General features: G+C 43.3%; 1 protein-coding gene across 3 annotated transcripts in view; it reads left to right on the top strand.

Moving 5' to 3' along the window:
- Positions 1-91: 91 nt before the first annotated feature.
- The window catches only part of PSMC3 (proteasome 26S subunit, ATPase 3), a 36,678-nt gene continuing 18,211 nt past the window's right edge, over positions 92-18,558 (top strand). For 2 of the 3 annotated variants that reach the window (XM_024215283.3, XM_024215292.3), the window contains exons 1-12: positions 92-200; positions 431-511; positions 10,406-10,531; positions 13,317-13,421; positions 13,516-13,578; positions 14,220-14,357; positions 14,783-14,926; positions 15,570-15,718; positions 16,241-16,337; positions 16,530-16,675; positions 16,874-16,955; positions 17,125-17,253. In XM_024215283.3, the coding sequence (XP_024071051.1) occupies positions 174-200; positions 431-511; positions 10,406-10,531; positions 13,317-13,421; positions 13,516-13,578; positions 14,220-14,357; positions 14,783-14,926; positions 15,570-15,718; positions 16,241-16,337; positions 16,530-16,675; positions 16,874-16,955; positions 17,125-17,235 (1,269 nt within the window). In that variant the 5' untranslated portion in view covers positions 92-173 and the 3' untranslated portion in view covers positions 17,236-17,253. Of the gene's footprint in view, positions 201-430; positions 512-10,405; positions 10,532-13,316; positions 13,422-13,515; positions 13,579-14,219; positions 14,358-14,782; positions 14,927-15,569; positions 15,719-16,240; positions 16,338-16,529; positions 16,676-16,873; positions 16,956-17,124; positions 18,444-18,558 lie in introns of those variants that run through there. The other variant, XM_024215276.3, reaches the window with a different exon arrangement.

The following is an 18,558-nucleotide window of genomic DNA, read 5'->3' as shown; positions in this document are numbered from 1 at the left end:
GTGATGTCACGTGACTAATCGGAGGCCGCGGGGTTTTTTTTTTTTTCGCACGACAGATTCGACTGAGGGCGGGCAGGGGAGAGTGAAGGAGCGTGGGGGCGGGGCGGGCGGACGGAATCTGCTCTCCCCGACTGGAGCCTTGTTTACCTTCCCGGCCACTCGTCTAGGACAAGATGGCGTCAGTCTGGGATGAGGCTGAGGTGAGGGGCCGGGCACCGGGCGGGAGGTTGGGGAGCGGGCGGGACTCCGAACTCGGGGGCACCAGCCCTGGGACCCTGGTCCCTTCCCCTCCCCTCAGGGAGCCGCCCCCCCCCCCCAGTCGAGTCGAGGTAGCGCCGTGACCCGTCCCCGTGAGTTCGGCTGGCGAGGCCGGGGCGTGAGGGGCCCGGGCTGCCTGGCGGCCGGTGACGGTGACTCTGTATCCCCGCAGGACGGCGTTGGCGAGGAGGTGCTGAAAATGTCCACAGAGGAGATTGTGCAGCGAACCCGCCTGCTCGACAGCGAGATCAAGGTGAGGTGGCAGCGGGTGTGGGGGCTGTAGCTCCCCGCATAGCCGCTGTCGCGCTCCCCCGCCCAGCTCTGAAGGCAGAGCGGCGGGAGCGGGGGCTGCTGGCCGGGCACCTAGTTCTAGCAGCAGCAGAGAAGTCCAGCCGGGAGCCAGAGCAGCCCCTGCCCATGTCCCCGTAGACTGGGACGCGCCGCCCAGGGCCGGTGGAAGATCCCGGGGCTCCTGGGCCCAGTCCCCTGCGGTCACTGCTCCCGGAGGGCTCTGCTAGCCTGGAGCCGGGTCCCCCGTCCAGGTAGCTCTTCAGGGCTGTGAGCAGCTAGTGCCCTGCATTGGCATGTCCGGCTCCGGATTTTGGCCTCCGCCCTGGCCAGGGGGCGGAACCACGGAGGGGGGCAGGGCCTCATGGCAAGGGGGACCCAGCCCCCCTAATTTTCTGTCTGGTCCATTTCAGCCGCCTCCTCCTACACACATCAGGAAGAGGCTTGTGCCACCCCTGGGAGGTAGCGCCCCATGCCTGTTCCCTGAGCATCCCCCACTGCTCTTGAGAGCTCCCCTACGTCTCTGCCTTCCCCTATAGGTACACCTACTACTCCCCTAGAGTGTCCCCACAGGAGGCATGGAGTATGCCCCCGTTGCCCCATACACCACTTCCCATGCCCTACTGCTGCCTGCACCGCTCCTTTTATTTCTGTTAAGTGCTGCTGATGTACTGTACTGTGCTGCCTTCTGCTGTACACAAGATTCAAAAGGAGTCTGCAGTGTAAAGACAAGGATAAAGGAAGATGTTTTGGGAGACCTAGAGCCAGGACTGAATTTATGTTGATTTATAATGAAATGATGACGTGGGAATTATATTTATTAGAAGCAAATTGTTGCTCTCTGCACCTGGTACTTTACAAAGTCCCTGGAAATTATAAGATATAAATGGATAGTTAGCAAGTGAGGAACTGTGGCAGGGGAATTGGCAGGTGGGTTGCCAATGCCATTAATGTTGTTTCGAATTTTAAAATATTATCTTTCAGTATTTTGCTGACACTTGGGAGGAAGGCCTGGGCTTGTAGACCATTTTGGAAGAAGTACATTTTCAAAAGGACTTTGAGCAAATTCTAGGTGCAGAGATGAGTGTACTACACAGGATATAGTTAGTTGAGAACAGCCAAGTAAGGAGTAAAAAGTCTTGAGTGCTGAGGGAGATAAGAAGTGGAGACATTGTTCAGGAGTTTGTAATAGTTCAAGGGGTTTGAAAAGGTTGTAGTTCTTCTAGTTCAAAGGTCCCCAAACTGTGGGTGGGAATGTTTGGGGGGCAAGGAAGAAGCACCACCCAGCTCTTGGCCTCAGCTGTTGGCACCTTGCCCGCTGGTTTGGGGCCCCAGCTGCTGGCCTCAGCTCTACTCTTAGCCTCTGCCCCATTGGCAGTTTGGGGATCACTGTTCTCGTTCAGTATTATCATTTGTAGTAGCAGCTTGAATTAGAACATAAGAATGGCCATACTGAGTCAAACCCACAGTTTATCTAGACCAGTATCCTATCTCTGACAGTGGTCAGTACCAGGGATTTCTAAGGAGGTGAACAGAACAAGGTAATTTCAAGTGGTCCAGCCCCTGAAGTACAGTCCAAGCTTTTGGCAGTGGGAGGTTTAAGGACACCCCGGAGCATGGGGTTACATCTCTGGCCATTTTGGCTAATAGCCATTGTGAATTTATCTAATTCTTTTTTCACAACATCCCATGGCAATGAGTTCCACAGGCTGACTCTGCATTTTGTGAAGAAGTACTTCCTTTTGTTTGGTTTAAACCTGCTGCCTATTAATTTCATTGGGTGACCCTTAGTTCTTGTGCTATATGAAGGGGTAAATAAATAACAATTCCCTACGCACTTTCTCCATAGCATTGATGAATTTATAAACCTTTATCATATTGCCCCCCCTCCCCTTAGTAGTCTCTTCTCTAAGGTGAACAGTCCCAGGCATTTAATCTCTCCTTATATGGAAGCTGTCCCTCCCCATAATCATTTTTGTTACCCTTCTCTGCAACATATTCTAAATAATATTTACTGTTTAATTATCTATCCCTTTCGTAATGGTTCCTATCACTATTAGCTTTTTTGACTGTCCCTGCAAATTGTGTAGATGTTTTCAGGAAACTATCCATAATGACTCAGATCTCTTTCTTGGGTGGTAAAAACTAATTTAGACCCCATCACTTTGTATGTATAGTTGGGATTATTTATTTCTTATCAACATTGAATTTTATCTATCGTTTTTGTCATCCAGTTTAGTGAGATCCCTTTGTAACTCTTCACAGTTGGCTTTGGACTTAACTATCCTGAGTAATTTTGTATTGTCTGCCAATTTTACCACCTGGCTATTCACCTCCTTTTACAGGTCATTTATGAATATGTTGAACAGCACAGGTCCCAGTATGGATCCTGGAGGGACCCCACTATTCACCTTTCTCCATTGTGAAAACTGACCATTTATTCCTATCCTTTGTTTCCTGTGCTTCAGAAGAAGTCATAAAAGCCTGCTTAGTGCTCCTAGATGTGCCCTACTGTATGGTGGGGGGGGGGGGGCACTTGTTCCAGACCCCAAGTGCTGATCAGTGTGTGCACTGAAACACGTGGACGAAGAGCCCTTGTACCTTTAGTACAACTGTTGTGACTGTGCAGTGCTAGGAACATTGAAATAAATGTCTAATCCTCTTTCGAAACATATAAAACAACATGCTCCCGTGTGCCTCCAAAGTGCCTCCTGATACTTCAAGTTCTGCAGATTAATTCTGATTTTGACTGCATTTCCTCTTATCCATTTGAACTTTGCCACTTTTAATTCTGGTGTCCCTTGTTCTTGTATAGTGGAACAGAGTAAAGAGGAGCCTAAATAGTCCTCTGTGTATCAGAGTATTGCCACCAATGTTAAGGTGGCAGAAATCTCTCCATCGAGCCCTTACTTTCTCTTACACTAAATGTTCAGCATGCTATTTTTCAGGATGGATTGATTTAAATCAAGGCAGTTTAAATTTCCAAGTGGAAAGCCTCAATTAAAATAATCAATTTTAATAAACTTTTCCATTTGTACTTCAGTTAATTTCTAAATAACGTTGCAGTCTCATTGGTTGGTATAACCATTAAAATGTTGATTTACAACTAAGCAGAGCCTTTACGCTAGATTTACTGCATCTTTTTGCTAACTAGAAAGGTACACTGTAGCTATATACGTTTATTATTTTCAGATTCTTATCAGTTGTACACTTTTGGTATCTTAGAAAATGGCGAATGATGCTTATTTACTAGATATTAACTTTTTGCTTATGGTTTGTGTCATGTTGCACCAGGATGGTAACTGGAATTTAATTAAACATGCAAAACAGCATATAACATTTATTTTTATTAAAGAAAGCAACCTTAAATGTTTTGGATACACAAATTGCTCTTATCAGAATGTGTTTCATATTTACTACTAGGAACAAGAGGGATTAAATGTAGTCAGTGAATTAAACTGATTATTTCAGGTCAGCCTGGGAAAATTTTCAAATATGCCTAAGAGAATATGATTGGAGTTTAAGTTCCTACTCTCCTATGTCTCTTGAATATGAGACAACAGTCTCCCAAGTTACTAGTAGATCTCATCCCCTCCCTCCTTGTTTTTATTCTGAGGCTGGAAGGGCAAGACAAGATTTTTCCTGCTTTTTTAATTCTTATCGATTACTCAGTTTTAAATGAATTAGTCCAAATGGAGAAAATATTCTTTCTGTGCCTTCAGAAGAGGTTACTGCTGTCAAAAGCTGGTTTAGCACTTCAAAAACACGTGTTTCATGTGCTTAGCTAATGCTTAGCTTAGACTTCCACCAGTTCAGTGGTGTGACCTTTTTTAAAATATTAGCAAACATGCATGCTTGAATGGTTCACCTCCCACCCTGCAATTTATTATGGTTGGCCTGATTGATGGGTGATAATTAGATGCACATGTCATAGCAGCATCTTCTTCAGCAGTTAGACCTCTAACCTGGTACTTTGGTTTGAGAATATTAGTGAGAAAATGAGATGGAGTAAGTGCTTGATCAATCCGCTTCGTTATTGCCTGTAATTTAACTTTGTTGCAGGGTATTTCTGTCTTCAGTGTCTTGAAGTTTTTTCAAATTTTCAACAGCATTATCAATACAGCAGCAATCTTTCTGAATTTTGTCCATGACTATGGAAATAGGTTTAGTATATTCAGCATATCTTCTACATTTCTCTTTAGTCTAAGGTTGACTACTTTGGCTGTGGTAGTTCCATCTCTATCATGATTTCCTTCACAAATTGTCATCAGAATAGGCCAGTTCTTAATAAATAGCTTGAAACAATTAACCACTGAATACCATTGTACGTCTTGGGGGAGAACTGGTTTGTATCCTCCTGCTGTCTTCAGTGGTGCTGAAGCAAAGTGATTGTTACAGAAGTATTTTGCTATTTCAACGTTATTTTCCTTTATTCCTGGAGTTGTACTTAAGTCTTTGGCTAAAAGATTAATCAAATGAATACCTCACCCATATGTTGTAAGTTTCAGGTTCTCTGCATTATTTTCTTCTATGTTTTTTCTCATCTTTGCTACATTTGCAGGATTGTGTGTGACAAAGCTATGCACTTGACACTTGAATTTTTGTTCAGTTTTTTTATAGCTTTTACTGCTATTTTTTATGTATTCTGTTGTATTGTGGGGGGGGATTTCCTGATGTATCAGTTGTTTCTGTAAAATAGTAACCCTATCTTCTGTTGTCAAACAAGCACATATTACTGGATCATTGTGCACATTGTTCCACCCATCAAGACTCAGATTAACAAATTTTCCATCAATATCTTTTTGTACACTGTTCAATTTCCTTCTCATACACTATATCCAGCTACTATCTAGCAATGTCTGCTCTGCCGAGTGGAGTGTAGCTTGGTCGTAATGATTGAACCATGTCAGTGAAATGTTTGTTCTGAACAAGACGAAAGGGAGAACTTGTTACATAAGTCACCTGAGCAATCTATGGAGTCCAGCTGGAATTTGCTGGTTCTGATTGCAAACTCATTCATGGTTTTACTGGATGATTATATTGGTAATTTACTGTCTGAGATATGTTTGGTTGCATACGAAATATTAGACATTGCAGATGTTGGCTGTTCATAACACCATACATCTAAGCTGGCTCCTGAAACAAAATGGTGTGTGGGTTTTTTTGTTTTGTTTTTTGTTTTTTTTTAGTCACTGTTAATCATTGAGTATTACTCAGCATACTGCTTTTAAAAAATGAGATTGTAAATGAAAGATTCCTCCTGCTGCATCTTTGTACCACTTTTAAAATATTTTTATTATAGACCCAGTTTTATAGGGAAAATAATTATTAAATTATAAGGATAATTTAAATCCATTTAAACCCTTGTCTCCTCGCAACATACCAAACAGCTTGGGGGAAAAAACCCCACATTTTTAAATGTTAAAACTCATAAATGCCTGGTAAAACATGACTTTTAAATAGGAAATCTCCAGGTAGGATATTTTATTATATTGAACAATAAAAAATCATTTCAGAAGTCCAGCAATAACAGTGAAATGTAATTGATAAATATTCCCACAACAAACTAACATACCAATTATATTTTGAACACAAACATTTTGAAAATAAGCAATACACCCAAAACACACACTTATTATAATCTGTTCTTTATTAGCATAGTAGGACACAGTGGGCAGGCCATAAGAATGATGCAAAAATAAGCTTACTAATAGGTTGATACAAATTGTTCAGACATGTCCACATCATCTTCAAAGTCACTGCCTTTTGAGGAGCATTTTTCATGTTTCACTCTGACAAGTAGGCCTTGCATTTCTTTGTTGCACTATTTACACTCGGCACATATTCCTTTTTTACCCAGAGGTACCATAATTTTTTGAAAATATTCCCAAATAGGGTCTTTTTTATGACCTGCAGCCATGGAAGTTTTTTCCTCCAGTTCCCAGGTGACGAAATCAACGCTAGAGGCCACACTCTGAAGAATGTTGTCTTTTCTTACCATGGTGTCTTGCTCTGACACCACGTTGCTCCTCTCTGGTTGCACATACTGTTCTTTCTCCCTTGTTACATAACTCCCCTCCCTCTGAAAAACAAAAAAACTAACAACAAACCAAATCTTCTGCTCATATAACTCAGATACCTTTTACACTGCTGTATTTTTTTTAATTTAACCATGAAGATGGAGGCAGTTGAGAAATTAATGGATTTCTGTTTGTATCTGTCTAGTAGATATTGAAGGAGAATGTTACTTGATGTGTCCAGAACCATCCAGAAACAAGGGCTATTATTTACTGGGTAGATCAGTCAGTACTCTCCAGCTCATGGAAAGACAAGTTTCTGTGGTGGGTGGAGTCATAAATATTCCTAATTTGAGAACTGAGGCAATCGGAGCTCAGGTAGGAAGAAGCTATAAAATAGTAGTCTGAGACTATCCAGGTGGGCTAAGTGATGATCCTGATAAGATACATGATGGGGTTTCCTGGAGTGAGAGGCCAGATTCCAATGCCTGTGACAACTTTGCCAGTCTCTTGTACTCAGTAATACAGTCCCTGGGTCTCCCACGGGATCTTAATATAGTACATGACCTGCTGTGCTATATTTGTAAAGCTTGATCTCAAAAGTTAGATGCTTTTCCTATATTCCTAGATTCTTTCTATATATAGTATCAGAGGGGTAGCCGTGTTAGTCTAGATCTGTAAAACGCGACAGAGTCCTGAGGCACCTTATAAACTAACAGTCTGTTAGCCTATAAGGTGCCAGAGGACTCTTTGTCGCTTTTTTCTATATATAGAAAACCAGCCTTTAACACACAGTTTTTGATAGAGGCTCGTGGTGTCAGCATATTTAATTTTTATTTAAATGTCTGAAGAGATTATAATAAATTTCAGTCTTAACATATTTTGTGTTATATTCAGATTTTTTTAAACAGGTTTATTTTAAAAAAGAAAACTTACGATAACTTAAATAACAAAACAAACAATTTTTATCCACCCTACTATTTATCTTTTAATATTTCTCTAAATCACATCTCCAGATGCTTGTATCCGGGAGTGCTGGAACAATTTGTATAGTGAGGGTGCTGAGAGCCATTGAACCAAACTAAACCCTGTATATGATGGAAACCACTACAAGCCAAGGGGTGCGGCAGCACCTCTGGTTCTAGCACCTATGCTTGTATCATGTCATAAGCAAATTTCTGTAGATTCACTGTAGCATAATCATACAGTGTTAGAAAATTATTAGGGCTGTCAATTAATCACAGTTGACTCACGCCGTTAACTCAAAAAAATCGCATTTAAAAAAATTAATCATAGTTTTAATCACACTGTTAATAAATTTCAATTGGTAGTCTATTGTTTAAGTATTTTGGATGTTTTTCTACATTTTCACATATATTATATTTTGTGTTGTAATTGAAATCAAATTGTATATTTTTATTACAAATATTTGCACTGTAAAAATGACAAACAAAAGAAATAGTATTTTTCAATTCATCTCATACAAGTACTGTAGTGCAATCTTTGTTGTGAAAGTGCAATTTACAAATGTAGAGATTTTTTTGTTACATAACTGTACTCAAAAACAAAACAATGTAAAACTTCAGACCTACAAGTCCACTCAGTCCTACTTCTTGTTTAGCCAATCGCTAAGACAAACAAGTTTGTTTGCATTTACAGGAGATAACGCTGCCCTCTTCTTATTTACAATGTCACCAGAAAGTGAGAACAGGCATTTGCATGGCACTTTTGTAGCCAGCATTGCAAGGTATTTACGTGCCAGATATGCTAAACATTCGTATGTCTCTTCATACTTCGGCTGCCATTCCAGAGGACATGCTTCCCTGCTGATAACACTCATTTAAAAAAAAGTTCATTAAATTTGTGACTGAACTCCTTGGGGGAGAATTGTATGTCCCCTGCTCTGTTTTACCTGCATTCTGCCATCTATTTCATGTTATAGCATATATTTCATATTATAGCAGTCTCGGATGATGACCCAGCACATGTTCATTTTAAGGACACTTTCACTGCAGTTTTCACAAAACGCAAAGAAGGTACCAATGTGAGATTTCTAAAGATCACTACAGCACTCGACCCAAGGTTTAAGATTCTGAAGTGCCTTCCAAAATCTGAGAGGGATGAGGTGTGGAGCATGCTTTCAGAAGTCTTAAAAGAGCAACACTCCGATGCGGAAACTACAGAACCCGAACTACCAAAAAAGAAAATCAACCTTATGCTGGTGGCATCTAACTCAGATAATGAAAATGAGCATGGATTGGGCCGCACTGCTTTGGATGGTTATCAAGCAGGACCTGTCATCAGCATGGACGCATGTCCACTGGAATGGTGGTTGAAGCATGAAGGGACACATAAATCTTTAGCGCATCTGGTACATAAATATCTTGTGACGCCGGCTACAACAGTGCCATCAGAACACCTGTTCTCACTTTCAGGTAACATTGTAAACAAGAGGTGGGCAGCATTATCTCCTGCAAGTGTAAACAAACTTGTTTGCGCGAGCAAGAAGTAGGACTGAGTGGACTTGCAGGCTCTAAAATTTTACATTGTTTTATTTTTGGATTCAGGTTTTTTGTACATACACCTCTACCTCGATATAACGCTGTCCTCAGGAGCCAAAAAATCTTACCGCGTTATAGGTGAAACCGCGTTTTATTGAACTTGCTTTGATCCACCGGAGCGCACAGCCCCCCCCCCCCCCGGAGCACTGCTTTACCGCGTTATATCCAAATTCGTGTTATATTGGGTCGCGTTATATTGGGGTAGAGGTGTAATTCTACATTTGTAAGTTCAACTTTCATGATAAAGAGATTGCATTACAGTATTTGTATTATAATCAAAAATAAATATAAAGTGAGCACTGTACACTTTGTATTCTATGTTGTAATTGAAATCAATGTATTTGAAAATGTAGAAAACAACAAATATTTAAATAAATGGTATTTTATTATTGTTTAACAGTGATTAATCACAATTAATTTTTTTTAATCGCTTGACAGACCTAAAAATTATCGTTGATGTAGAGCAGTGTTGTGCTCTGCACTGGAGAAATGTCAAAGGAAACTGTTCCTTGCCTTGAGAAGTTTACAATCTAAAGATGGTGAATTTGAGGGAAGGATGAGTTTGCCATTGAATAGAAATCCGTTAATTCAGATCTAAGTAGACTCATAGAGATTAGTCGATATCATGGTGTTTTCCAGGGATACCAGCCTCTTCCTCTGGAGGCAGAAAGTGAGCAGATAAGGCAGCACTATAGATAGCAAGGCAGAATTTGATTATTTTGTTCAATACAATCCACCAAAATTGTATTAATCTTTATTTTTAAGCATTTTTTCCAATTTTTATGCACTCAGTGAGATCTCTCTGAGTTGCCTTCAAGGAGTTTTGTGCAAGAGGCAGGACTGATATTCCAGGCTGATCAACATTAACCTGTCCAGCATCCGGAAACTGTTTTAAAAGTGATTTTCAAATTCTCCAATCCCTAAATGCAGGAACAAGTGTGGGGCTTGAATGTGCCAACTGATGGGAATAACATCTGAAAACAATTCTTCCAAAACAGTCGTCTCCTCCCTTCAATTCCTGAGTAGTTTTAGAATTCTTCAGACAGCATCAGGAGGAAATGATTTTGGGGGCACTGATGAGTTGAGACCAGAATGGTGAAGGGCTGTGTACCTCAATCCCTGAAGTCACACCATTTAGCCTAATCTGTTTTGCCCTAACATTTTCCCCTCCTTCTTCCAAACTGTCTCCTAGGATTCATTCTGATCTTCTGATTGTGTGATGCATGTCTGTATTTGTTTCTTTGTTCTGCTAAGGTTAATCCTAACTTGTGCTGATTTCAGATAATGAAGAGTGAGGTGCTGAGAGTTACCCATGAGCTGCAGGCCATGAAAGATAAGATCAAAGAGAACAGTGAGAAGATCAAAGTGAACAAAACCCTGCCTTACCTTGTTTCCAATGTCATTGAGGTGAGTGTTGTGCCCTTTTGGAGTAATGTAAGGAGTGATACCCTATTGGGTGCACAGCTTTTAATTTTAAGAGGTGCCTTCACTAATTGGGCTTGGGGGGTCAGTGGCTGGAGCAGAGGACTGTGTGTAGTGAATCAATGTAAGTTGGGACCAGTGACTTCCTCTTTTTGTTTCCCAATCTTTAAAATGGAAATAGTTAGCAGATATTGATGTGTAAGGCTTGGTCTGCACACACTTTTTGTACTGATTTAACTATTTTGATTAGGGGTGTAATTTTTCAACTGAAATAGTTAGTGGTACAACATCCTAGTGTAGGTGCAGTTCCATCAGTATAAAAGTGATTATACTGAGGGATGACCTACACTAGGAAGTTAGGCTAACCAAGCTACATCCCTCAGGGGTGTGAAAAATTCACCGCCTGAGAGATGTCATTAAGCCAACCTAAGCCATGGTGTAAACAGCAGTAGGTCAACGGAAGAATTCTTCAGCCAACACTACCTATCACCTCTCAGAGGTAGATTTACTACAGCAACAGAAGAATTCCTTCTGTTGCAGCAATTGTCTACACTGAAGCACTGCAGCGGCGCAGCTTACTCCTGGGCGAATTATGTGCCACTGCGCATGCACAGAATTTATATCCCCCACAGATTTCTTTGCTTCCCCACAGAAAAATGACTTTCTGACAGGGAAGCAAAGGGAAGCCATAAGAGTGGTCATGTGCTCCTCCCCAGCAGTATGTTTTGGGTGCCCAGGGCAGCCAGGAGAGAGGTAAATCACAGGACAGGGGAAGGAGGGTGGGTCTGGGGAAGACCCGGCTGGTGGCTCCAACCCTGCGCCGGGTTCAGCTGCTAGTCCTGGCTGGGCTGGGGAGGACGGGACTTCCTCTTCCCCTGCACGGCATCCGGGGCCGGGTCAGACCCACCCCCAGTTTTCTCCCCCATCTGCAGGAAGCTCTGCAAACCCCGCCCCCCCCCCCCACACATGCTTCCTGCACCCATTGCTCCTCAGCTGCAGGGGGAGGGATCCCTGTACCTGGAGCTGCTCCCCCATCTGCCCAATCCCCATGCATCCAGACCCCCTCATACCCAGACCCTCCCACCAAGCATCCACCCCCACACACACACTCTGGACCACCCTGACGAACCCCACCCCCCCAGGATCTGGACCCCCCATGGAGCCCCCCAGCCTGCTTAGCCCCAACCACCTTCACCTGGACCTCCCTGCAGAGTTCCATTACCGTTACACCCAGAACCCCCCAGCAAGCCCCTGTGCATCCAGATCTCTCCTCCACCCTCCCCAACCAGATCCTCCACTGAGCTGCCCGCACCGAGATTGCCCCGCACAGACAGAACCCTCTCAACCCACACTTGGATCCTGCCTTGCTGAGACTGTCGTCCGACACCTGGTGCACTGGCACAGAGGGGCAGGGCCCTGGGGGTTTTCTGTGGCAGGCCTAGTCCTTGCGCTGTGGCAGGATTATGTGCAGCCTCACTGCTGAGTCTGGGGGGTGGGAGCTGCACAGTGATCTCTCACCTCTGTGAAGCCTGTGGCCTGTGCTCCCCAATGCCATGCTGGAGGCTCCACATTTATTTGACAAATTTTGCTGAATTTTTAATTTTTTGGCATAGAATGCCCTCAGGAGTAGCAGCTGTACTATGCTGCTATAATGTTTCTAGTTAGTCATACCCTGATATACCTTATTCCCCTTCTCTTATGGAAATAAGCTATAATGATGTAAGCATTTTTATACTGGTATAACTGCATCCACTTTAGGGAGGTTATCACTTTAACTATATCTGTATAGTTAGTGGTACAATTTTTGTGAATAGATGAACACTAAGGGGAATGTCATTGACCTAGCCTTAAGATTCTCTGAAGTTCCTTGCAGTCTTCTATAATTTTATTTCATATGTAGATTTTGCCACCTTTCTGCTCACCTATTTTTCCAGATCAATATTAAATAAAACTGGTCCTTGTATGGTACCTTGTGGATTCCCTGTTAACCTTTTTGCTTTGAAGAATCTGATCATTTATTCCTGCTCTTCTGTTTTCTCCATTATTTCAACCCCTCACAGTTCAAAAACTGAGTCAGATGCCCGAAGACAGATTAAATCCATGTTTTTGTCTTGTGATTTTTGGACTCCTCCTGCCCAACTACAATTCTGTCCCTTTAGCCATTTTCTCATTCACAACAGTATTTTGACCTGCACCCCAACTACTTAGTTTTCTTAGTAGACTGTTTTGAGTGACTTTGTCAAAGCCTTTTGAGAGTCCAAATAAATATCATCTGGTTTTCCTTTATCTGTAATTTTTTGACATGCTCAAAGAATTCTAATAGATTAGTGAGGCACAATTTTCTTTTCCAGTAGTTGTGCTAGTTTGTATCTGTCTTTCTCAGTGTTTCATAATTCTTTAATATTGTTTCAACCAATTTATGTGATACTAGCATTGGTTTGTTATACTGGAATGGGGGGGTTACACCCCCCCTCTAGCCACCACTCCTGTTCCCCAGGATTTTGCAGTGCCTTCCCCTGTGCTGTTGCCTTGTTGCTATGACAGGGAGCTCTACTACTCAGGAATCTCTAAATTCTCTCAGGGGTTTTAACTACAGGCATAATCCTACCATTGGTGGATGATGGTAGATAGTGGGATGTTTAGTTTCCACTGCTTTTTGTGATTTTGAGCTAGGAACCCAATATCAGAAACCTTGAGATGTGATCCAGGGGTGGGATGGTTAGACTGGCCTGATTCTGCTTCTAATGATATCTTTTCTTCTGGTCTTCAGCTACTGGATGTTGACCCCAATGACCAGGAAGAGGATGGAGCAAATATTGATCTAGATTCCCAGAGGAAGGGCAAGTGTGCTGTGATTAAAACCTCCACTCGCCAGGTAAGAGCCATGAACCTGTGTAGGTGTGGGGAGTGCTGGTAGGGGATCTAGCCCTGTTTGGTTGCTGTGCTTACATTGATTCCTTTCCCCACAGACATATTTCCTGCCTGTGATCGGGTTAGTTGATGCAGAGAAGCTAAAGCCTGGAGACCTAGTGGTGAGTGGTTGCAATGTAACTGGCAAATATTGATCACATGGTGTTAGCCAGGAAATCTGGTATTTGGCTGGCTTAGATTCTCATGAGGAAATGATCTAAGCAGATTTTTTATAAGGCCTTGTTTGGACAAGAATTTAATGGTGAGATATTAGCTTGTGTTAACTAATGCATTTGAAAAGTCTAGTGTAGACAAGGCACATTGGGCCAGATTTACAAAGGCATTTAGGTGCCTAAATATGGAGTTGGATGCCTAACTCCCATTTAAGTCAATGGGACTTAAGCACATTAGCCTGCTTAGTTGTTTTTGTAAATCCCACTAGGTGCCTATGTGCATTTTTAAGCACCCGAATACCTTGATAAACTCCTTGCCTTTATCATGTCAAGTTAAAGCCTAGACTCCTTACTAGTCTTTAACTCATCCAGACATTAAGAACCCGTCATGTCACAGAACTGCATCTTTTTTTTTTTAATTTTTTTTTTTTTTTTTTTTTTTTTTACTGAGTCCTGATGCATGAGCTATTTACCTCTATAATATCCTGACCCGGTGTATCATCTGTAGGTGAACTATCTTCCTTAGTTGTTGCCTGAAAGGGCCTTTATCAAAAACTTTTCAGTCTAAGTTATTGCCTTTGTGTTTGCAGGGTGTGAACAAGGACTCTTACTTGATCCTGGAGACCCTACCTACTGAATATGACTCACGAGTGAAAGCCATGGAGGTGGATGAGAGGCCCACAGAGCAGTACAGCGACATCGGGGGGCTGGATAAACAGATCCAAGAGGTGACAAGCGGAGGAAGGATGGTCCAGTGGTTAGTCAGGGAATCCCACTTTCAATTTCCTGCTCCTCCACAGACTTCCTTTGTGACCTTGGGCAAGACACTTAGTCTCGCCGTGTCTCTGATCCCCATATATATAGTCAGGATAATAGCACTTCCTTACCTCATAGGAGTGTTGTGAGGATAAATACATTAAAGATTGTGAAGCACTCAGATACTATGAGTAATGGGGTCATAGAAGTACTTAGAATCCAGTCTGTGAATAACATGATCCCTACAGGTAGATTTTTCCCCTGCATTTCAGTTTGGAATTGAGGCAGTCTGGATCCACAGGGTGGGAGGTTAGGGATTTTAGCTTAAGGACTGGATTAGCATCAGAGTTTCTGATGGAAAAAGTTTTCTTTTCTTAATGTTTTTCTGTCCTTGCAGCTAGTGGAGGCCATTGTCCTGCCAATGAATCATAAGGAGAAGTTTGAAAACCTGGGTATCCAGCCCCCCAAAGGAGTGCTCATGTATGGGCCACCTGGAACAGGGAAAACCCTCTTAGCTAGAGCATGTGCTGCCCAGACAAAGGTAAGAGGGATTGAGTGCACAGACCTGCCCCACTAGGGAGTAACAGAATTCCCCTAGGGCAGAGGTTCCCAAACTCTTATTGCGTACCCCCTTCCAGATCTACCAGCTGACCGTGTACCCCTACCCTTCTCATCACTGATACTTTGTGTGGTGTTCTTAACATTACCTGTCTTTAGCCATCTGTCCATATTTCACTCTTATGTACAGATATAGTGTGACATTATACCACCAGAAAAAAACCCTGACCAAGTTATAAGCTCAGTTAGACTGGACAGTTGCTGGGCAACTGAACCTGCGCTATACGGTGATTGGAGATGAGGAGTCTGGATGTCAGCATCTCTGTGTATCTGTGTTCTCATTGGTACATCTTGAAGTCAATTAACTACTGTATTTTATATAACAAATTCCCACGGAGTTTTAAAGCTTTGTCTGAGTAGCCTATTATGAAAATGCAATAAATAAAATAATCCACCATTACACAATTTCTCCCACTTACCCCCCAGAAATGCCTCATGTACCACAGTTTGGGAACCCCGGCTCTAGGGTAAGGCATGATAGGCTCCAACCTGTGCTGTAAGAGAGCAGAGAGTTGGTGCAATGTGGGCGAAGGAGCTGTGTAACTGACTTGTTCTCTACCCTCCAGGCAACATTCCTGAAGCTGGCTGGCCCACAGTTGGTGCAGATGTTCATTGGAGATGGCGCCAAGCTGGTGCGAGATGCCTTTGCGCTGGCCAAGGAGAAAGCTCCTTCTATCATCTTCATTGATGAGCTGGATGCCATTGGCACCAAGAGGTGAGATCTGCAGGCCATGCTGTAAGAACTGGAGTGAACTCCCAGGATTGTGGGGTAGGTGGGGAGTTTTAGGGTGCGTCTCTATCTGTGTGCAGTAAACCCAATCTAGTGGGTGGGATCATTTCAAAAGCATATTTGTTTCCTGTATGAATGATTTGATCCTTCCTGCCAGCTCAGTCTGTTGCATAGCTATTGGGGCTGGGCAGCGAGAGCCACAAGGATAAGGATCCTATTTATTACCAGTAAATGGTGGTTCTGCCTCAGTGCAAATCAGGATTGCAGGCACCTACTAATGCTATTAACACTTATCACGCTGGCATAGACAATATTAACCCTTTCTGGCTTGAATGCAAATGGTTTGGGCCCAGTGAGACCCAAATGATGCCCATGTACATTTTGGAAGATCAAAACATGAAAGAGGGGGAGGGAGGCTGGTGTTGGGGCAGTATAAGTGGATGAGGGCACCTGGGGGAGTTACAGGCATGAGCAGAGTTGACTCAGTTTCCTGTATTCCTTCTCCAGATTTGACAGCGAGAAGGCTGGAGACCGGGAAGTGCAGAGGACCATGCTGGAGCTTCTGAACCAACTTGATGGATTCCAACCCAACACACAAGTCAAGGTAACTCTCTCCCTGCAAGAGGCAGCTCTGTTGTTGTTAAGCCACAGTGGGCTCTATGGGGGGTTGCAAGCCCTTCATGAGGAAGGTGATCTCATGGCACAAGGGAGCTGGTTCATCCTGCTAGGCAGGGGAGCCCAGAACAGAGTATCTGCCCCCCAGGAGCCTCAGGCTGATATTCTTGCTCCTCTGTAGGTGATCGCTGCAACCAACCGTGTGGATATCCTGGACCCTGCTCTGCTCCGGTCTGGACGCCTAGATCGCAAAATTGAGTTCCCGATGCCCAATGAAGAGGCCAGAGCTAGGATTATGCAGATCCATTCACGCAAGATGAATGTCAGGTATGAAAGAGGAGAAGCCCAGCTCATTGAGGGACATTATGGAAAGAGTACCATAAATCTTTGTTCCTTAAGCCTGGGGCTGGAGGTGCTCCTTCCCCTGTGTAGAGCTTGATGCTGGGTGCTTTAAGGACACTCCACACCTTGCTGTTCAATGGCAGTGTGGGGTTTTATGGGTTTGTTTTTTGTTCTCTCTCTTAGCCCTGATGTGAATTACGAGGAGCTGGCTCGCTGCACAGATGACTTCAATGGAGCACAGTGTAAGGCTGTGTGTGTGGAAGCGGTGAGTATCACTTAACAGCCTATTTCCTGCCCCCTCAGACTCCCACAGCAGATGCTAAGAAGGTGGAAAGAGGAAAGCTTGGGGTGGGATGGAGTAATTTATGACAGGTTGATGTGGTGCCAAGCCAGTGTTCTGTCCCTTAACTACTCTCTCTCTCTCGTTGGGGTAGGGGATGATCGCACTTCGGCGTGGAGCCACAGAGCTCACCCATGAGGACTACATGGAAGGAATCCTGGAGGTTCAGGCCAAGAAAAAAGCCAATCTGCAATACTATGCCTAATCTCTGCACCGCAATCAGGTATTGTAGCCTTGGCAGAATTGGACAGGCTGGAATTCGAGAGGACTGGACTAAACAGAGGATGGTTAAGACTGGATTGTTTGGTCATATTTTATGTGCTGGAAAAAAAATAAAGCTTTTTTTCCCCCTCCTTTCAAAAAAAAAAATCCTTGCCTAGATAAGGTTCATAATGCTACAACTTGAAGGGAAAATAATTCATCCCCTCCATGAATGTGAAATTGGCCTTGAAGTCTTACTTGGGTTGGGACAGGCTTAAAGCCTAGGGTGAGAGTAATTGCTTATGTTTTAGAGCCACTTGCTGTGGAGTAGGAGTGACAGGGAATGATATATTTAGGGGTTGTAAATGTAATCTAAATCAACCATTGGCTGCAGGCCAAAGGGATGCAAGGTCCTCAACATATCTACAATCCTTTCACTGCTGCAGTCAGCGGAGGCAAACAGCTAAGCAGAGCCTGTCCAATTCTACACTGGCTTTAGCAGTCTTTTGTGAGGGTCATGTACTTGTTCCCTACCACAAGCCTCTCTTTACTTCTCCTTTGCAAAAGAATGTTCTTTTCTTGCTCCCAATTCCACCCAGGATCCTTCCCTCTTGGTGGCTGTTACACCCCTTTCTCAACCTGTTAATATGACTATTGTATACAGCTTGAGGTGGAGTGAGTAGTTACTGCTCTGCAGTGCTGTGAAAGAAAATAACTCACCAATCCATCCAATAAACAAGTTTTTCAGTACTTTAATGCCAGTTGAGAATCACAGCCTCCATTTAAAAATGACACTTTATAAATACACTGACTTTAGCACTGCTTATCTTACATGCCATTCAGTTGTGTTAGAGAAACACAGCCCTCTCCCACTGCCTGTGCACCTTGTTGGGGGGGCAGTAGGAGGGATGTATGAAAGAAAACTTTACCTGGCAGTAGTAGCTTGGCTCATGTTCCTGAGTTAGCCCTAGTGCTGATGTGGGTTACAAGCTGCTCACCATCCATTCCTCCAAAAAATGTTTTGTTCTCTGCTGGTTACAGGACATGGCATCAACTGAGCTGTGGGTTTGTGATTGAACTGTGCACAGCTGATGTATCCCCCATTCTAGACAGACAACTAGGGACAAAGCCTATGCAGGGACAGTGTTTGAAATGAGCATAAGCCAAGCTTTCTGGGGAAAATAAATTATAAATCTTCTGGATATACTGCAACAAGCTACTGTGACTGCTCCATCTTTGTGGTGGCAATGTGTCTCCCTCTAAGCTCAACAGTAAAAGCTCGTAACTCTTTTCAGAGAGCGCTCTTTCCTTGCAGTTAGGAGTCATG

The sequence above is a fragment of the Terrapene carolina genome, unplaced genomic scaffold (assembly GCF_002925995.2).
Source record: "Terrapene carolina triunguis isolate 2854851 unplaced genomic scaffold, T_m_triunguis-2.0 Scaffold96, whole genome shotgun sequence".
NCBI lineage: Eukaryota > Metazoa > Chordata > Testudines > Emydidae > Terrapene > Terrapene triunguis.
The sequence above is the reverse complement of the archived record's forward strand: the minus strand, read 5'-3'. Positions and strand labels throughout refer to the sequence as shown.